The sequence below is a fragment of the Pezoporus occidentalis genome, unplaced genomic scaffold (genome assembly GCF_034315485.1).
Source record: "Pezoporus occidentalis ecotype Australia unplaced genomic scaffold, CSIRO_AGI_Poc_V1 ctg15, whole genome shotgun sequence".
Lineage (NCBI taxonomy): Eukaryota > Metazoa > Chordata > Aves > Psittaciformes > Psittacidae > Pezoporus > Pezoporus occidentalis.
In genome coordinates, this window is record NW_026913316.1 from 3,413,534 (window position 1) to 3,434,218 (window position 20,685).

Sequence of the window (20,685 nt, forward strand, 5' to 3'; positions counted from 1 at the left end):
GATAACACAGCAAAACAGAATCTTCTTCCACAGAGTGAAGAGAACATATGTTCTGAGGAATTATAAGGGGGTTGCTATAATGCTTATAAGGCCTTTAAGGGTCTCATGTGAGGTTTGAGCACCTGAGCTTTCAAATAGTCTGTTGCCTATTTTAATTGCTTACGTCAGGTATCAAATTTGGTGTAATCATTTCTGGAGCTAGGATTGCAAACACAGTAGATACACAACAGGGACAACAGTCTTCCTCATATAGCATTTTTTTCAACTTCAGGAGGTGTTTTTCTTTCCAGTAGACCCAACCTTCCACATCATTTTGCAAATACTGAGGCTGTGTGAATGAAGTGATATTAAGACATTAGCGTCGGTGTCAGAGATGCTGTTGCCAGTTTTGCACATAGCTGACAGTGAACCAAACTGCAGGCAGTTCTGCCATTTTAGTTGAAAGGCCACTAAAATGGGGGTTGTTCAACATCATCAGTTGTTTCAGACTGTGTTTCTCTGTGAAACAAGCAACTGTTTATAGATGTCGTTGCTTTGGCATCCCTTCTGTTTTCAGTTTTGACCACAGTTGGTAACTTTACTTTTCCATGATTTAGTTCTGAATAGTCTTAATCATAGATTCAGAGTGCTCTCAATTGCATGCTGGGATCCCAAAGTGCAGGGCAGGATACTAGGTAGATACTTAAAATGTGATCCATGACTATGGAATCACTGGAAAGTTAGTAAATTGAAGGTCTTTTCTATAAGATCTATCTATAATCTATACAGATAATAATATATAAAGATTATTAATCAGCATGGTTCACTGAAAGGAAAGTTTCATGATCACTTTATGTATTTAAGTTAATGTACAACAGTTATGGTCATTTACTTTATTTAGAAATAACATCAGCAATGCCCTTCAGAGATAAGGTAGCTAGTATTTTATGAGTTTAAAAATCCACAGAATAAAAATGTGATTTCCCTCAAATCATCCTCTTAACCTAGGGATGCACTGCTAGCCAATCCATGATGTCCTCCACTGTATTCCTCTGTAGGGTTAAGACAAAGTTTTTATTCTCCTCCTATATTGCCCATGATTTTGTTTTAATTCTTTAGTTTCCTGCCCAGGGTCTAATTCTTCTGAAATGTAAAGTTACAGCTGGTAGGTAATGTGTTTTTGTAGGCATCCTTAGCTCCAAAACACATACCTGTTTAGTGTACAAATACGCTTTTTTTTTTAAGCATCAGACTCAAAAGATTAAGATAAATACTAGCACAAAAATAAAACTAACCTGTATTTTGTCTAAGACACCAGTGCTGTCCATCCTGCTGGCCACGTTTACTGTATTGCCCCAGATATCGTATTGCGGTTTTTGAGCTCCAATTACTCCAGCTATCACAGGTCCATGGTTGATACCTGGAAGACGTCAGACATCAAACAGGGATGTACAGAGCATCTGGTAACATACCAAGTCAATAAACATGGTATTTAGCCCATGCTGAATAATGAATAAAGCTAACAACAGTTTGTTCACAACTGCTTTATTAACAAATGCACATTGTAAGGGTGAAGAACAACGTGGTACAGTCCAGTATTAGACTCTGGCCATTTTTAATCTTGCAGTCATTTTGTATCCTATGTTATGTTTGTAAAGGGAGAGAGTTGTACTCTGCTAGTAGGGAAGGAAACAAGGAGGCAAAATCAAAAGCACTATCATTAACCATCCATCAAATATACTGTAATTGTAACTCTAGTTACAGTGATGACCAGAAAAGCCAATTTAGATGAGCAGGAAAGCCACATCAGACCTAGTGAGAAATAAACTCTGGACAAGCAAGTAGTTTGGAGTTCTAAGATTATCTCCATAACTGACTTCTATTAATTCCTTGATGGAAACCACCACTAGGGATATATCTGTGCAGTACAATGAAAGTGTGATTGAAAGAGGCATTTCAGAGATGGCTTATGTAATGTGGATCATACGTGACATGGCAGCATGGGCTAGCAACCATGGTGCGAGCTCACTTGGAAGCCCTGGAAAAAAGTGACCATAGCAGTTAAATTTAGAAAACTGGGGACATATGCAAACCCTAAAGGATACCAAATAGAACCTGATAAATATTTGTCTAAGCGCTTGAGATTAAAGGGACTCTAGGCCTTGCAACACCCTGCATTAACAACCAGGCCATGGGTGTGTCTTTCTGCCTCAGATCATCCAATGTGTATAAAGCACTAGGGACCGAAGAGTGGAATCCCCAAAAGCCATCTGCTAAGTAGCCCAAGCTGGCTAGTAGAGAATACCAAAGAGATGTGCATGGCATACGCTCTGCCATGGTCCAGAAATTAGAGAAGTGTGATGGGACTTTCCTACAAAAATACGATGAGCAGGAGGTGACTTCAATTTTTTTACCTCTTTCCTGAACCATTCTGGTGGATTGAGTAATACCTCAGGGGCTGGAGAGCCAGTTTCAGATCCCCCGTCCTTCAAGGAGACTTCTACCCATATCTCTTAGGAATGCATCTTGGTCACCCAGGATTTCTGGGATGCGCTGCTCTATGTCATTCCTGCTAGTGCAGGTCTCTTTCGTGTGACACATGAATGTTTATTGGGGCAGGGCTGGAAGAGTAGTACTGTCAGTCCAGTTGAATGCTCTAACAGAGGGTGATACCATCTGTCTCTTTGTCTTGTATCCAAAGTGACATTTAATTATTACATGAAAAGGAAAATACTGTTCAGCAAATACTGTTCTGCAGGACAGACAGAGAATATCTTATTCCAAAGTACTCTGCAACCTGGGCTCATAGGATTCTCCAGGGAAGAGGGATCCTTATGCTTGAACAGCCTCAGCCAAAAGAAGTACCAAATTAAGTTCACCTACAACACAGACAAATGTTCTAACCATAAAGCTATATGGAAAACAACATGTCAGCCCTTATTCTGTTGTGGAAAAAAAGCAGTGCCTGTGCAAAACTGGCTGCAAAAGCTTACCTGAACTTGTCTAATAAATCAAGTACCTTAGCTAACAGAAGGAGAGGAACACCTGAAATATAATCTAGGTGTTCCCTTCCCTTTTCTGACAACGTCAGAGTAGGCTGTGTACTTCCTAAGGCACAACTAGCATTTCAGGCACCCGCAGAAAATGAAGGTTGAAAGCTGAGACCTCCAGTGAGTTACAACAATTCTGGGGTTAGATGCTGGCTGAGGAAGGCTTTCACAAATAGTGGTTTGGGCTTAAGTCCTTTCAGTGGGGATATTGTCAGAGGTTCAGACATTTCTGTGGCTGTAATTGCTATGGCTATCAGATGGTTTCATGGTCAGGTGGTGGTGGTAAGTGAAGTGAAGATGGGAAGTTGGAGTTTTCAGTGTTGCCTGTATTGGATTAAGGTGGCAAAAGTACCGTTTCAGGGCTTGCATTCCTTTGTACATTTAAACATTCCTCATTTCGTGAAGCAAAGGAATCTGACTTTTCAGGAACCTATAGCAAACACTTTACAAATCACTTTAAAGAAGGAAACTTTTCCCCTAGAAAGTTTGCTTCATGATTCCCACTTTAAAGGAGTCAGTATTGCTTTACTCAGTTTGCAGTTTCAGCCCCAACTCCTAGTAGCTCTTTATCTGTACATTGCTGATACAAGTATGTTTGCAAGTATTTAGCGTGTCTTCTATGGCAAGAAGAGAACTTTTATTCTGTACTGAAATACGGTCTCTCTACATGTTTCTTTTAAACCTGTCAAGTACTGTAACACTTTGAGAAGGAAGTATACTTTGGATTTCCTTTCTCATTTTTTTAACTTTAGCAAAGAATACAAACCCAACTGGAAAAAGGAGCACTCTGTATTTCGAGTCAGAAGATAGCAAGTTTTGCCAGTGGGTGGCACTGTGAAATAAACATGAAAGGAGCAGCCTGAAGGAAAAGCGAGTGGCACAGCAAGGAAAATACAAGACAGGAGAATAACTTGGAAATCAAATACTTCTGACATGTTTACAGGATTTATGGATTTCCAATATTAATTTAATGCTTTCATTTCACGCTTTCCAAGTTACATATTGCATTGTAAAACTGCTGTACCGCTATCAGGAAATAAACATTTCGGAACATATGCTTCTTGATCAGCTTTGAATTCATTTATTTTATCATCCTTTCCATGGCTTACTGCAGCTGCCTATTTCTTTTTTAACTATCATGATGCACAAGCAGAAGCAATTATAAGCTGAAATATAAGGGATACCCCTTTCAAATATAAACAACTAGTCATCTTTGCTCTTATTTATCAATAACCACAGAATAACAAAGAGAAATACCCTCCTTTGTCTAAAACTGGGAAGGAAAGGGTGCATTTTTTTGTATGCTTACTTGAATTTAGTGCATCTAAAATATTTCAGATGCCAGCCTCAGTGAGCACCTTATAGCTCCTGCTCTCCAAAACCATTTATATGGTTTTGTAAAGCCCTGTCCAGAATTTTCTTGTATCCTTAGGTACTGATAAGCTTAAAAAAAATTCAGTGGTTAACAATATCTAGAATAATTATTATAGAGTTACCATAAAACCATTCAGAGCCATGGGAGCATATATTTTCTACTGCTCTTTACTTAGGAATACTGCCCTTTCCTGAGTCCTGCCTTGAAACACGCCTTGCAACAACAGCAGCCGTGGTTAATGGGCAATACCACGTAGGTTGCCTTCAAACAGGGTAAAGATGGTGCTATTTACCTTCATGCCACTTTTGGTCAGTTCTGCTAACACTTGAATCAGCTGATACTTCACAATGAATTCTCCTTCTCCTCTATGATCTTCTCATAAAAATTCTGTGATACATACCTACTCGTAACTTGAAGTCATTGAATGAATGCTTGTTTATGACATCCAGTTTTGCCACCAAGGCAAATGCGAACTCCACCATGGTTCCTATGTGCATGTACTGTCGTTCAGGTTCCTGAATTTAAACAGCCAAACAAATAGAGTAAAATAATTTCCCTTAGCCTTAGAGAATAAAAACCAAAATATTCATAACACTTGAAAGCACTTAAACCCTCAGAGACATCCTAGAAGATGATGCCCTGTTCAGCATTAGTTAGATCAAACAATGGCCAATAGACCAGGATGCATTTTACTTACAGAGTCAGGCAGTTTAGAGGTGATAGGTCCAAACATACATATTCTAATGTTTTGATTGTCAAACAACTGATTAGCTGCTACCTAGTCCCACAGGCACTCAATAGCTATGTGTGCCTAAGATTTGCTCATTAATTTTATCTGTGCCTGCGTCTATTTTATGCCCTTTAATAATAAATAACATTTGTGGACAGCCCCACAGAGACTTCTCCCTCTCACTGTTGCACATCTCAGTACCCTAGTTAATGCTTAAGAACCAGTGAAATTCACAATTTTAAGAGTTTCTCTAATGATCTCATCTGGTAGAAAAGCAAGCATCTCTGAGAATCTAGTAGACCTGAAAATGAATAAAATACAGGAGGAAGAAAGGAAGCAGGCAACCCATCCTCTGTCCCCTCATTTCATAGCTCAAAGCTTACAGCTTTTACTTATAAAACCTATAGACTTCATGTCTCCTCATACATCAACAGTGTAGCCTGATTCCTAAGTACTGATTTGAGTCCCCGCATGCCAAGGAGAAAGCTGATTTTCAGGCTCCCACAGCCCAGAGTAGGCCCCTGACAAGAGAATTATTTCATAAGAGATGGACTCATCTCTATGAGAAATGACTAAATCTTCCTCATTTCTTGAGATAAAGTGACAGAAGAGATGGACAGATGACAACTTCAGGAGATGATTCATGGAGTAGATGCATCAGCCTAGGTGGGACAGTAGGGGTTATTGCTAGAGCAGCTGTTTAGAGGAATTAAGCCTGCTTCCTTTGGTGTTCACTCCTACTTAAGACAGATGATTTCATGTTCAGTTGATGTATTCAGACCCCATCCTTAAGCATTTAGTCTTCCTTGGGTGTTTGAAACTGGGGGCAGTTCCCAGCAGTATGCCTAGCAGTCAGTCACTGCCACACTAAGTACCAAGGTATCTGTGCATCGTTAGCTATCTGGACTGAAAGCTAAGTCCTGGTGGATTTCTTTTGCAAATGTGTACTAAATTACCAAACGAACACTAAAACTTGGATCTCTTGATTCACAGTTTGTGGAAATAACTGAAATGATACATTTCTTCCTGTGCACACACTAGTTTTAGTCGTGACTGGAAGCTCCTCTGTCTTCTCATCTTGTCTGCAGTTCTGTTTTTAATTCGTCCCCTTCACCTCCCTGTATTAAATGTCAGAGCTAATTTAGAATCATTCTTTTGCTCTTTTTTTTTTTTAATTGTCTTTTTGTCTTCGGGGTCCTTAGGGTCTATAGTTCAGGTGTTAATTGCCTCTGTCTAGAAGGAACATGAGTTTGGCAAGACCACAGTTATTCTAAGCAGAGAATGTGTTGATTCATAATTGATGTCTCTGTCGCTAACTGGCAGTACTCTAAAGATCATGGCAAAAGCAAGGTTTTTGCTTAAATGTTATATGAACTTCATTCCGACTGACTGCAGTTCCCAATCCTACCCTATTAAGTAAGCTAGGAACAAAGGAACATGTTCTCAGTGCTGAGCCTGAAGGATCTACAGGTGTATGGTTAGTACAGCTACTCAATCCTCCCAGCTTGCAATGGAAAATACCAATTTTTGCAGTGGTTTTCACAATTTACAAATCCAGTTCTGCTGCAGCATGTAGAAATAAAATGCTGTATTGTATTTAGAATAGAAGGCCTGTTTTAGACTTAGCAAATACAGAGGTGGCATTTTGAAACCACAGTGTGAAAAGCAATGATTCAGAGAGACTACTAAACAAAAGCATACACTTGTTGACAACAATACAGTCTATCCTAATACAAAAAAACCTAGGCCACGACATTATACATAACCTGCAGTTTAATGAACAGAATTTTAGCCTTCGTTTGAACATGGTCTGTATTAATCAGAAGCCTTTTCCTGTACCTGACACTGTTCTTGGTTGGGTGTGGCACTCAGTCCTGTTGCTGCCATGTAAGTACTCCCAATAGTCTTTATCTTTTCAACTCCACTGAACTTTGGCTTTGACAATAACTGTAAAACAAGGATGGTTATTCATTATTCAGATCAGCTGTCTTATTACCCTAACAGATTGTTACTCTAACAGCATTTAGACCATCAATTCTTAGAACAGTCTCTTAATAGACCCCAAATGGCTTCACAAATATATACAGGATGAAGAACTTAAGGGTGGATAAAACAATGGTTACAGCCTCCAAGCGAAGCAAATGTTTGTCTGCTAAAATTTAATTTTAATCAAATTTAGTCCCTTTTCATTACAAAGGACTAAATTTATAGTAATAATAATAAATTCCATGTTGTTGTACATACAGCTGTTAAAAGTCAGTAGGCTTTGCACTCATTTGAGATTGGAACTGAGTCACCATGTGAGACAACAGTTAAGATATAAATAGTTTTCCAAAAGTGAGCATCTCTTCCACACCAACAGGACAGTCAATGCCACTAGGACTAAAATACAAGGATTTTAGTTCATATCCCAGGTTTTTGTGGACATTCCAATGTTCCCCACATGGGTTTGCTGATAAAATAGCTTCTATAGCTGCATATCCACATATCCACAAATCCAGACTGTGCTTTCTGAGTCATAACATGGTCTTAATGTCTTTAAGACACATACTGTTCTCAGTGAGACCTTTACAGTTACACTCTTGTCACAGTCCATCTGTAGTCATACTCTGTACTTGCTTGTAACTTCAGAGAATGGAATATTAGAACTTACACAATTCTTTGATTTGCTCATGTAATCAACTGATCAATGTATAGTGAGACAGATCAGGTGTAACACAAAGCTGTATCATTTTAGGGGACACAGATTTACATACCTGACTTTAGGCAGTAGTGTTTAGAAACTGCAGTCAATATATGGCATGTAATATGACTGCCTCATGAACTGCAGCTAAAGGGCAAAAATTTCTTCATCAGATATACACATAGGATTCTTATTACAGTGAATTAAAAGCAATTGAGAATGTCAGCTTAATATCTGATTTATCTCACGTCAACCTCTTTTTCCTTTAATACTCCCTGTTAAGTATGACTAGGCACACAGAAGTTCTTTTCTAACAGCTCTCTTTCAAGTACATTTGCTTACTGTTGCATACCCTGAGTTATTAAGATTGAAACCATATGTTGATTGCTGTTAGAAGTACATACATCATCGAAGTCAGCAATGATCTCATTTAGCAGCCTGAGACATTCCAAGCCTTCCTTATTTACGTCAGATTCTGTGTAAAATTCCTTGAAATCCGGAACAGAGGCAAACATGACACAGACACAGTCATATGACTGATGATAGAGATCCTGTCCAAAAGAAAACAGAATAGAGAAAAAAATCTGTTATACCCAGCTCTAAATAAAAATTTTCTCATTAATAATATGCAGTATCCTTTTTCAGAAAAGGGAGGAGTTGCAGTGGTTGGAATGGCTTAAGACAGTGGTTGGGTATTTTTTGCAATTAGTTGCATGTATTAATTTTAAATGGTGTATAAAGAGACTCAACACATACAGCTGAAAATATTTTAGTGATTTAGTTACTTTTTTTCCTCCTGAACGTTAACTCTGTGAACATAAAATGTTCAGTAATTTATTAGATAGGACCCATTTCTGAGGCTTCTTATGAAAAGAATTTGGTCTGGCTTCTATGTCTGAAAATATATTTTTGCAAAAGAATATCTAATTTATTATTAGTTGCTTGTGCTATTGTAATAACTAGCAAACTGAACCAAAATCATAAAATCATTATGCACTACAAATGCATAATGCAACACAAACCTGACTGATAGTTCCTAACCAAAAATAACAAGATCCCCATTAGGATAAAATAATTATCATTTCTATAACAAGGAGCTGAGGCAAAGGGAAAGAAGTCACCTGAACTAGAACTTATTTATGTGAGAGTCTCCACTGCCTTCTGTGAGCACCTCAGCTCCATAGGAATATTCTGGTGCTAAAATTGACCACCCCCCTCCACTGCCCATTCAGTCGGAGAAGGTGGATGATTTTCACTAGATTTTTCTGCCCCTTTGTTCTCTAGGGATTCCATAACCAGAGCATCACTGAGGATCCACCATACCTCTGGGCAATGGGGATGGAATATATCACTGCAGTTCATCATTATTTGTATTCTTATAGCTGAGATGGTTGTACCTGACATCCAGCTTACAGCCATATATACAAAATCAGTATCACTTCAATGTAACCTGATTGTGCAAATGAAAAGCAACTAAACAAAATGTCCAAGCCAATGAGTCCAAAGTCAGATCGCTACTAAACTTCGAAGGAGTTCTGGATCTCCTATGTCCTCCTGCCAACAGAATTTTTCATAAAGAACTAATATTGTGATTATATTTTTCTGCCATATATTTTATCCATCTCCATCAACACTTGGTTAATAAATTTAATCCATATAATAATGTTAAAAGTAAAGGTTAATTAATAATGTAAAAGTAACATATAATTTAATCCATATAATTAAGTAATCAAATGGGTGGGAGAGGGAACCCCTCTGGCTGGATGACATCAACTGCATTTATGCAATTAAAGCTTAATTGAATACCTGACTAATGTATTTAATTTGAGAGCATGGTCATCCTATGTGCATCTATATTGTCAGAACAGCAGATGTGCATATCTGGGAAGTCACTTTAATGCCAGATGAGCAGAATCACCTGAGACAGAGTTTCCTTCTCTCAGTCAGTTATGGAAGGAAGGCTAACGAGGTAATTTTTCCTAATGTAAACACTCAAGAGGAATGCCTGAAACTCTACAGGATGACTTTGACTCTAAGAAATTTAGAATCTGAGGCCCCGAATGACCTCTCTCTGCTCCAGTCTCCCACACCAGCTCCACTCTGTAATAGTGCAGTGACATATACTGGGGGCTGTCTTGAGTATTTATGCACTTAGACTTGCTGCAGGTATACTCAAGTAAGCTTGAAATTAGTGAATTGGAGTGAAATTAGTGAATAGAAGAAGAACAACAGGCTTAGTCTGGAAATGTTTAGCTTTCGCAGTCTGCCTTTTCCTTCACATCTACTTACTTGAGGCATGTCTACACTGAAGCTACAGTAATATTTGCCTATACAACACAGTCAAAAGTCAAGATCTGAAGTGCTAAGTGCTTTTCATAGACAAGTTAGCAGAATAGGTACAGATATTGCATTCTGTGGTTAACTTGGCTTTTTTTCTATTTCCTCAAGTTACCTTGCTTGTAACTTAATTTCAATTTTGCATGAAGAAATTCAGGCAAAACAGTGCTGGTTATTAAAAGAGGACTGCATCACAAATACAGGGCCTTGGTAATACAATGTTATATAAAAGACTGGAGGGAGATACAACAATATTTATAGCAGAATGTAGATAATTAATATTCAAAACATGGATTATTACAGATACCTTTGAAACTTTACCTTACAAAATAAAATTGTATACATCTATGATAAATACTTAAAAAAAAAAAGAAAAAATTCAGATTCCTACCAGATTGAAAAATCCAGTAAATTAAATCCAGTCAAATTAATAGTACACAATAATACATAATTCTGTTGTCCTAAGGATTCTGTTAATTGGTAAAAAAAGTTGGTTTTAATTTATCAGATAAACATGAGATAGCAGCTGTTTTATTTGCTTTATTGAATCCAGCTGATTTTTGCATCCTGAGAATGTAAAACATGACAGAATTACATTACGGATGGAATTCTGGTTGTAAAGACAAAATCTAGGCACAGAGGTGATATTGGGACACTGCCATATCGCCATATCTGAAATAGTACTTGGAAAGTAGCACCATGTAAAGATTTATTTGAGAATAAACTTCAAGTCATAAGACTACAGGTCTTTCAGGAGGTACAACTGAACCCTTACAGGAAAAGGAGACCAACTAGCAGAGCTGCAGGCATATGATATTACTGCATAATATGAAGCAGAGATAGTAGAAGATAGTTTCGTTTTGTCACCTCATAATATAGTGTCCTGGGTTCAGCAGTAGCAGTCACTTTTTTCTCCTTCTTAGTAGCTGCTGCAGTGCTGTGTTTTTTGACTTTCAACCTGGGAACAGCGCTGATAACACCGATGTTTTTAGTTACTGCTCAAACATTTAGTCTGACCAAGGACTTTGTGAGTCTCATGCTCTGCCAGGGAGGAGGGGAAGCCGGGAGGAAGCAGAGACAGGACACCTGACCCAAACTGACCAAAGAGGTATTCCATACCACAGCACATCATGCCCAGGATGTAAGTGGGAGTTACCCGGAAGGGCTGGCTCACTGCTTGGTCAGGCTCGGTTTCAGTGGGTGGTATTGTATTCTCTTCCCTTGTTGTTTCCCTTATTATTATTATTGGTGGCAGCAGCAGTGGTTTGTATTATACCTTAGTTATTGGACTGTTCTTATCTCAACCCGTGGGAGTTACATTCTTTCTATTCTCCTCCCCGTCCCTCTGGAAGTGGGAGGGGGGGGTGGAGTGAGCGTGAGGGCTGCGTGGTTCTGATTTACAGTCTGGGCTTAAACCATGACATATAGGAACCAGAAGATAAACAGGAGATTTACAAGTAGAATAAGAAAAATACTAAGAGATATATAAATGTTTATTTCATTACTATTCAACAACATGAATGAGCTTAAAGGGTTAAACACCTGAATGCTTATGTGAATACTAGAAAAATGCGTAACTAGGAAGTGTATACAAAGCATATGCAGAAGCAAAATACACCCTTACATTTACAGGTAAAAACACAAGGAACAAATAGCACATTAAGCTTCAGCTGTTCCTTGAACTTTAGCTGAAGTATCTAACACTGAATACTGCCAGGACCTTGCTGATAGGCAGCAATGATATTTACTATGATTGTCACTGAAAAAACAGTCTATCTTATTAAACAGGAAGACCTAATTAGCTATTTGAAAATGCCTTTGCTGTCCTCCTTGAAAGCAGAAATGTTGCCCAGAATAAATCATGGCAACTTGCACACTGTACAGTCATCAGGAAGAGAAATATGACTGAGCAAAAGACAGGAGCAGAGCTTAGAACAGAAATGCTGTTGTGACACAGGAAGATGAGTGTGCATTATGCTTTTGGCACTCCACCCAGTATGGGATAATCAACATGTAAGAAATGTAACAGTCATGCCTGACTGTTAGAATTAGACACAAATCCTATTTTTCTATAACCAGCGGTATCACTCCTTCCTCTCCTCCATCTCAAAAATGAACAGATTGTATATGAACAACTGTCATATGCTGAAGCTCAGCAACAGTGCCCCATTTCTCTTCCTTTCTCTCTAATACTGGGGCAATATCCACCTCCACTAATGCTCTATAGCATAGTAGGAGCATGGAAACAACAACAAATGGCACTGTTTATAACCAGATAAGTAGTAATTGTGGCTGTCACAATAAATGTCAGAGAAAGTAGGCTTTCCCAGCTATTTTATTTTGATAATTCTTAATAGTAAAGACTGTGGCAATTGAGTGTCTTCATTTTCCTGAGTAATTCTCTTGAAACAGTACTCTCCAAAATGTTTAATCAGAAAATTAAATGCAACACCATTCCATGAAGGAACAGCTTTGCTTCTCTCAACAAAACCAAAACCATCCTTTCTTCTGCAGTCAATTCCTTTTTATTTTTTTCCCTTTGATAACATCTGAATTTCTGTTGGTTAGGTCTTGTTACTGTCCTCTCTTCTTCTTCAGTGCTTGGACGTCTTGTCAGAATGTAGGAGGGAAATGCTTCCCATTACACCTTTTGGAAGGGTATGTCGATGAGCTTCTCTGGGGCAGAATTTCTGTGCTAAGTAGGATGCTGGCTCTAATCTGTGGCTGATGAAGCAGGATTGCTCTTGCTGAGTAATGTGCTTGACAATTAGCTTGCAGCACAAAAGCTCCTGAGCCCTTTTTACTAATAGGGGATCTGGATGCTAACAACATAAGTGAAAAACCTGCATAAGCCAGGTGCAGATATATTTAATCCTTGCCCTGTTTCCTGCTTTTAGTTTTATATTTGTTCCTATCTTTCTCTCTGTCAACTGGGAAGTACCCTGTTTGGTACCCAGCATGCTGACTATAAGCGGAAATTCAGTTCCAGAGGTTCTGGTAAAGCAAACAAACCTTTACTACAGTTTGCTCTGAAGTAACTTTACTTTTCCCATATCAGCATTAGTTAATGCGCATCCTGCTATGAAAAGACCTTTGTTGGTCATCTAAAAGTATAGTCCCATTACTCTCAGTTAGCATTCATCCACTCATATTTTCCCCTTTCATCATTGCTGCCTGTTCTTCAGCAGCACACTTTGTCTTCCCTTTTCTCCATTGAACTGCATGCATAAAATTTGAAGAGAAGTAGTATTCTGAAACAGACTATTCATCCATTAGATTAATTTTCATCTCAAAACTGGGTTTAAACAGAAAAGAATATACGTAAAACCATATCAACACGAGTGTTTGCAACTAAGGAAAATGTGGACAAATTTCAATTCAGTGTCTGTTGACCTAAATATCCACACAAAGAAAACAAAGGCTTGATCTATCTTAATGTATTCTTAGGTATATACACATACACACATACAGAATGTCCTTTAAGGGTCAACACATTCTTGCTGACTTTGAAACAAATCTGAGGACATGTCAGATGCTTATTATCCTGAATATTTCCAGGGATTTGAAAAGTTCTTCCCTCTTTGAAAACTGTGTTCGAAGAGAAACAAAATAAGAAAAAACTCAAGATTTTAATTTTTTTTTTTTTAAATGGATGCCGCTAAAATAATGACAAATCATTTTTACTTCAGCTGACATGATAGATTGGAGAGCTCGGCACATTACAATTCCTGTTCTTCACTAAATTTACTAAAGCTTATTTCAACCCAAGAATCTTGAGGGGTGACAATATAAATCCAGTTGCCAATACAAAGGTGAGCAGATGGTGTTGCTCTGCTGGGGAGCTGAGATGGAATAGCACATAAATGAGAAAGCAATCTCCTGATGGTTTGCTGTGTTTAATGCCTGAACTGAGAACTGGAGCTGCGCCAGCTTGGCTTCCAGCCAAGGTCTTCACTGGATTCAAAGGAACCCTACAGCAGTTTTTATTCGATATTAGCTACCAAATGAATATTTGCAGGTAGCACTAACATACTGATACAAAGTACTGATTAGTAGTGCTCAATGCAAACCACAGTGAAAGGGAAGACATTATCCTTATTGACTCAAGAGATCGAAAATTAATCCCTAAAGCTGCCGTCTCCCCTCTTTTGTCAGTCTTGGAGCAGCTGTTTGGTATGCACAAGTAATTCAAACTATTGTTTTTACAATCTCTAGAACTACTAAATGCTTTTCTTTTTCTAACCTTTTTTGTTTTATTAAAACTGTAAAGCAATATTAGGAGCAGATCTTATTTCCACCAAAGTCAACAGGGAACTTGTGGTTGACTTTTCTGTTGCTTGGATTGGGCCCACAAGCAGCAAATAAACAGGTAATTCAGTGTACAGAACCTCTTCCCAGAGTTAACATAGCCACTTTAGTTTAAGGGAAAAGGTTAATTTTCACTCCAGTAAGCAAGATCTCCAGTCACCAGAAGAAAATTCAGAACCTGGATTCAAGTCCACTTTATTCACAAAGGAAAAAAATTCTGAATGCATATGACTTAATTTAAATCTATGTTAATTCAACCATCCAGTTCTTCCTCCTCACCCTTTTCTTACCTTCCTTTGAAAGGCAAAGTGCACTACCATCTAACATAATCTCATATTTTTTTACTTGTGAAGTGCATTCAGTACTGTAAAGCAAGCCTTTCAGGTGGGCAAGGGAGAATGAAAGTGACTTTAAATCTACAATCTCGCTGTATGGACCTACTGTTCAAATCAGCATTAAGTGATATTTCCATCATACGCTGCTTTCTTACAGAGCAGAGGATACACAGAGATGGCTGACCTCATTCTTCAGGTTTCTTGCCAAGAAGTGTTCAGCTACATGGGCTGGAAGCACATTCTCCAGAAGCACCCGATTTAAATTCTCCATGGTTTCAATCTCCTCCCGCTCTTTTTTGAACTTGTTCTTCCACAGGAAGTCTAACCTACAGTAATATTCATTCTGTTACAAGAGGACACAGAGGTAAAGAAACAATAGGCATCTTGTCCTGCTGGAGTACAGGTTTAAGAGACAAAATAAGCACAGTACATCACCCCTACAAGGCTGTTATTTGGCCACTCAAGTACAATTTCAGACACCACAGAAATCAAACCCCAAGCACGCAATATGTGACATACATTTCATCAAACTTACATGGCCCTCCCAACAAAGTGGCCCATAAAAAGTCCCAGGAAAAACTAATGAAGTGCCTTAACCAATGAAAGGTTTATTTATTTACTCTCAGGCTTTAGTAGAAATTAATTCCATAAATCAAACACTGTTACATAAACAATTTACAGTTTTGCAACTTAACATGGTTTCCTAAGTGTAGAATCTCACAATAATGGGCAATTGAGGAACACCCTTTTACCAACTTGTACTTATGTCATGCAATCAGCCTTATAAGAAAAAACAGCCTACTACTATAACATGCCTTAAGTTTATCAAATCATTATCAGGTTATCAAAAATGGCCCAGTCAACTAGGCCAACCTAGTTGAGTTTGTTGGGTTGTTTTTTTAAATATCCCAGCAATGAAAATAACTGGAACTATATGGAAACCTATAGCATTCTTGGAATATCAGTACTTTTGGAGATCTGGTTTCATGAAAATTGTGTTGAAAAAAGAGGAAAAATGCATCTCTGTGGAGCTCTCCCTACTTCTTTGCAATATTGTTAATGTTTTATCAAAAAATCTATGGCATTATTACTACAGCAAAGCCTCCACTGGCCTGACTATCTCATTTGAGCTGATATAAATCAAGAGCTATTTCACTATGGTTCAATGGTTTCATGTTATCATGCAGCCTCAGTGAAGACTATGCTATTAACCAGGGGAACATGATTATGATGACAGTCTTATTATAGAAAAATCTGAAAATGCTAGCTAGTATTATTAGCAGCCAGTAAGCATTCACATAAAAAATTAGAGTAGTCCTGGTTGGACAGTGGCTGTCACAGATAAAAATGATTCATACATGTTTTGTTGAGATCACGGCCAAAGACAGTGTAGAAAGTTGAAATGAGATGGTATCAAAATGGTTTGGAAAGCTTTTAGAAAACAATGAAGGTAAAAATTGGTGGAGCAAAAAATGTATCTGCAAATACTTGCAAGATCAAAAAACCAGTACCCTCAGGTTGCCTTTAAATTGGTTAATAAAGTCTGGGTTCTATTTAGGTACTTAATTATGAAAACAAAAAAGGTCATCCATACCATGAAATCCTTATTGACAAATTCTTTTGTGCTGATGCATATACTAATAAGGACAGAATGCAGACCTCAAATGCACTGGAAAAGAAATATTCTGGCTCTTCTGACACAAAGGTAACATTCTTCTGAAAGTAAAATGAAACTTCACATCTTAAAAAGGATCATGATGCATCCCAGAAATCTGGCCTTGAGAGGTCAAATAAGCAAATAAGCTGGATATTTTCAAGTAATTACACGTTACTAAATGATATTTCCAGATTATAACCAAATGAAGAGTGGGCAAAGAATTAAATGTGTGTAAAGACAAACAAGAAGGATCAGTGAACCTGAGAACAGGCTTCTGCAGGAACTTGGAAATAGGATTTTCTTGTTGTTCTCTGGCATCATTCCTATACCAAATGGCAGTTATCCCTCCTATAAGAAGGCAGGTCATGAACAGTTTTTTTTTCCCCAAATTCACTACACGATGCAAAATACATGGAGTCACATTTTTAGAATGTCAGATTTGTATGTATATTACACATTTACACATTGAAGTTCCCCACACAGATGATAAATTCAACTGCTACCACCTGTATTCAAGCAGAAAAAAAAATATCCAGTCAAAACCTGGGATATCAAAATTACTTCCATAAATTGAAAAAAGTAAACTGGATGCCTGCTGAAATTAGGTTTCTATTGTGCCAACTTCGCATTGAAAACAAAGGGTACTGGATAAGCTGAAGTCTTCAAAAGGATATATTTCTTTTTTTTAAGAGTTAAACAGATAATTTTATTTTCTGCTTTTTATTTTTATTGAATGAAATGTAGGCTGCCACAAAAAAAACGGCAAAGAGAATTCAGAAATAATCAAACAGAATGTATTCTAAAATTTGTTTTGAAGTTAAAAAAAAATCATATCATATTTCAGAATGTCTATTCAGACTTTTAAAACAAACAAAAAAAAAACCACAAACCACACATTACTTTATTAAAACTTATTTCAAATTCTGTTGAGGTTTTTTTTTGTTTTTTTTTTTGTTGTGTTATTTTTTTTTAATGTTTGCATGATTTATCCAATTCAGTATACAGCCCATCAAAGATCCTGTTCAATCTTTGTAGCCTTACAGTCATATGAAAACCAAGGTTGTTTCCTATTTTAAATGTTATCTCCAGGACTTTTTCAAGATATCAGAATGAAAGTATCTTGGAATGGCTCTGCAGGCACAATACCCTTGAGATACAAAATTTTCCTTCCTCACCTTATGCTGCTTTATTTGACACCACTTCCCAGCAGGTGAGCATAGTGGAACGCCCAAGGAGGCATGAAGGACACTGCATTCCTCCAGGCATCACAGATTAATTGGCTTCTGCCAGGACAAGAGACTACCATGCATCTGGGCAAGGAAACCCACAGGTTCAAGTCAGTGGTAACTTCTTGGGCGAAAGTAGTTAAGTGCAACAGGAACTGATTCATGTCTCATTGATTGCACAGAGATGGATTTATCTATATTTTTAAATTCTAGTGGGACACTCACCTGGGTCTGTTTTCAATATTTGCTTAAGTAAGAAAATGAACTAATTCTCCTCACTGAAAGAATGTCACATAGAAAGTAAAGATAGATGTCTACAGTCCGGGAAGATGAATGCTATGGCATTCAGCAAAGGGGCAGCAAAGACAGCACTGAAGCAGCTAAGATCATAGAAATTAAGCCTAGGTTTTCATTCAAGTGAGGGAGCTAAGGAGATTCCACCTCACAGCCATTATTTGCTAACAGCAAGTCAAAGAAAGTATCTTAACATGGAGCATCAGCAGAAGATGCCATAATAAATCGATCAGCCAGAAGTCATCAGCTCAAAAGTAACCAAAATGAGAAGCTGCTAGTCTGAAACTTGCTGTGGAGAGCCAGCTCATTCAAAACAGCCACAACATTAATGAAATGATAAATGGTAAGTATATAATGCAACTCTTTGGAAAAGAACTGTGCTGACCCTGGGAAAAATAGAGCAAGTTACTTTGAAAAAAATATGCTAAGAAAAATAGCTATTTAGACATATCAGCTAAAGCTGATACAACGGGGGAGAGCTGACATCTCTTCTGTGAACATGCCTTCATCTGTTATGAAGAAGTCAATGGGCAATAGGAGTGAAGTTGAAAATAAGTTTTCCTTACATTCTTTCATAAGGGCTCTTGAAAAGGCTACGTTATCTAAGAAGAGAAGGAACCTCTCACAGAATAAAAGCTTAGTAAAAGGCAGAACAGAGATTACAAATAAACAGTTTTCATTGCTGAGGGAAGTTGCTATAAACATCTGGGCAGTAAAACAGCCAATGAAGTTCAGTGTGGACAAACACAATACAATCCATCATGGAAAAAAACAAAAATATTCACCTAGCCTACAGAGTAATGGGCTATTTGTTATTTTAGGTACTGATAAGAAAGGAATTCACAGGCCACAGTGATACTGGTTATGCAAATTGGGCCATAAGAGAGATTTAATACTCAATAGAGTTTACATGTGAGCATACACCTTACAGAGTCTAGCCCATACCAATCTGCATTCTCCTGGGCAATGCCTGAGCAGGGTGCAAGAGCTGCTATTCTTAACATATTGTCTGCCTGCTGCCATATTATCTTCAAATAACTGTAATGGCATGCATGCAGAATGAAATGCATCACTTGATCTCAGTGTCAGGGATCAGTGTTGGCATGACCATAAAAAAAAAGAGCAGTTCTACTTTCAGCCTCACATCTGGCTGCTCACTCCCATTCTGTGCTCATTCTTTTGTCACAAGCATTGCTGCAGCCACACCGTAAAACCAGATCTGGAAATAGATCTGTCAGCAACCCAACCATTTTTCCACTTAACTTTTAAGGCAGATTTTTACCCTATTTTGAGCCACTCTACAGTTCCACAGGCAGCTGTGCCAGTACAATTGAGGCGCTAGAACAGTTAAGAATGAGTAGCTGAGGGAAGGCCTACTTCTTTCAGTAAAGATGCTAGTTCTGCAGATAAAAGTATTAATTGAACCTGACAATTAAATTGGCTTATATAACATGTAATGACATACTATCTCTCTGGCTTTTCATTCCCATTCAATCAGAGACACACATTCACCCTCCTGCTTTTGTATAAGGACAGGCATCTCTCTGACCAGTGGTGGCAGGTTCACAAAGCAAGGCTTGTAGGGAAAGCATTCTTTGGTTTAGATGATCTTTCTGGTTATCCCCTCTGGGGACAGAGGAGCACCAATGCCAGCTTGCGGGAAATGGAAAGACCACCATTTTCATAAGCAGCTATTATCTCTGGCATTGTTAAAATAATCAGATATTAAAAGAAGAGACACAGTATTACCTGCAAATCAGAAAAATTCAATAGCAAAGAGAGAAATTACTTGTATTACTTCTCTGTGGAAGAAGGGTAAGGAAGAACTTTACTTTGCCTACACTGCCAAGATGCCTTGACAGTGTTCTGCAAGTGCCACTCAATGAAAGTAGCAAGCAGAAAGTTTAAGAACAAGACAATTTCACAGGACATTTTATCAAGTTGTGAAATTCATCATGAGAAAGTGCTGGGAAGACCCAGAAGATTAAAAAAGATTAAAAATGGATCAAACAGTGTAACAGAAAGCAGAGCAGCCAATAGTTATTAAAAATTGCCACAAAAATGTCAACTGGCAGAAAGTGGAAAGCATATGTTCCTGGAGGGGTCACTCTACACAGATTCACTTCCTCCCCTATTCTTTTCCAAAGCATTTGCTATCAGTCAGTATCACTAGCGGTAACTTAAAATGGCCAGTCTTATGCCAAGTAAGTATTAAAATTAGTTCACAAAGTTTTCTAGTTATCATTTAGACTTTGCTTGGGAGTGTTTGAAAACACAGAGTTTTTTTTGCCTTCCTTAAGGAAGAATAAATTAGCAGAAAAATCAAAGGCAAAAGACTGAAGAGCTGCAAACAAATGGTATCATGACAAGGGTCCTGAACCTATAGCTCTGAAAACAAAGACTTTTTCCATTACAGAATCATTTTGTAGTTGGTGTGACAGGGAACAACACCTGCACACTGTTGTATGCAAAGAAAACTTTCTTGTTGATGTGACTGAACCAACAAATAAACACTCTCCTTTTTTCCTCAGTGTAGCACCCAGAGACTACAGATTGTCAACTGGTGCAATGAAGCATTTATCCTGCTTTTCAAGTGGAAGTAGTTGTGCTCCAGCCCCACTATGCGACCATCATCAAATTAGCAAACTCATACTGTGCTGGCAGCAAGACAGATGAAGAATGTTATTTCTAACTCAAGAAGGATGCTCCCC

At 38.0% G+C, this 20,685-nt stretch overlaps 2 protein-coding genes across 3 annotated transcripts in view; one reads left to right on the forward strand and one right to left on the reverse strand.

The window, feature by feature from the left end:
- Window positions 1-20,685, forward strand: part of SEMA5A (semaphorin 5A) — an 844,194-nt gene that overhangs the window by 644,495 nt on the left and 179,014 nt on the right. The window lies entirely within an intron of this gene.
- Window positions 1-20,685, reverse strand: part of ADCY2 (adenylate cyclase 2) — a 217,372-nt gene that overhangs the window by 3,996 nt on the left and 192,691 nt on the right. For both annotated transcript variants that reach the window (XM_062610850.1, XM_062610849.1), the window contains 5 exons: window positions 14,982-15,140; window positions 8,222-8,368; window positions 6,974-7,081; window positions 4,805-4,919; window positions 1,275-1,399 (listed from right to left, as the gene is read on the reverse strand). In XM_062610850.1, the coding sequence (XP_062466834.1) occupies window positions 1,275-1,399; window positions 4,805-4,919; window positions 6,974-7,081; window positions 8,222-8,368; window positions 14,982-15,140 (654 nt within the window). The remainder of the gene's footprint in view (window positions 1-1,274; window positions 1,400-4,804; window positions 4,920-6,973; window positions 7,082-8,221; window positions 8,369-14,981; window positions 15,141-20,685) is intronic.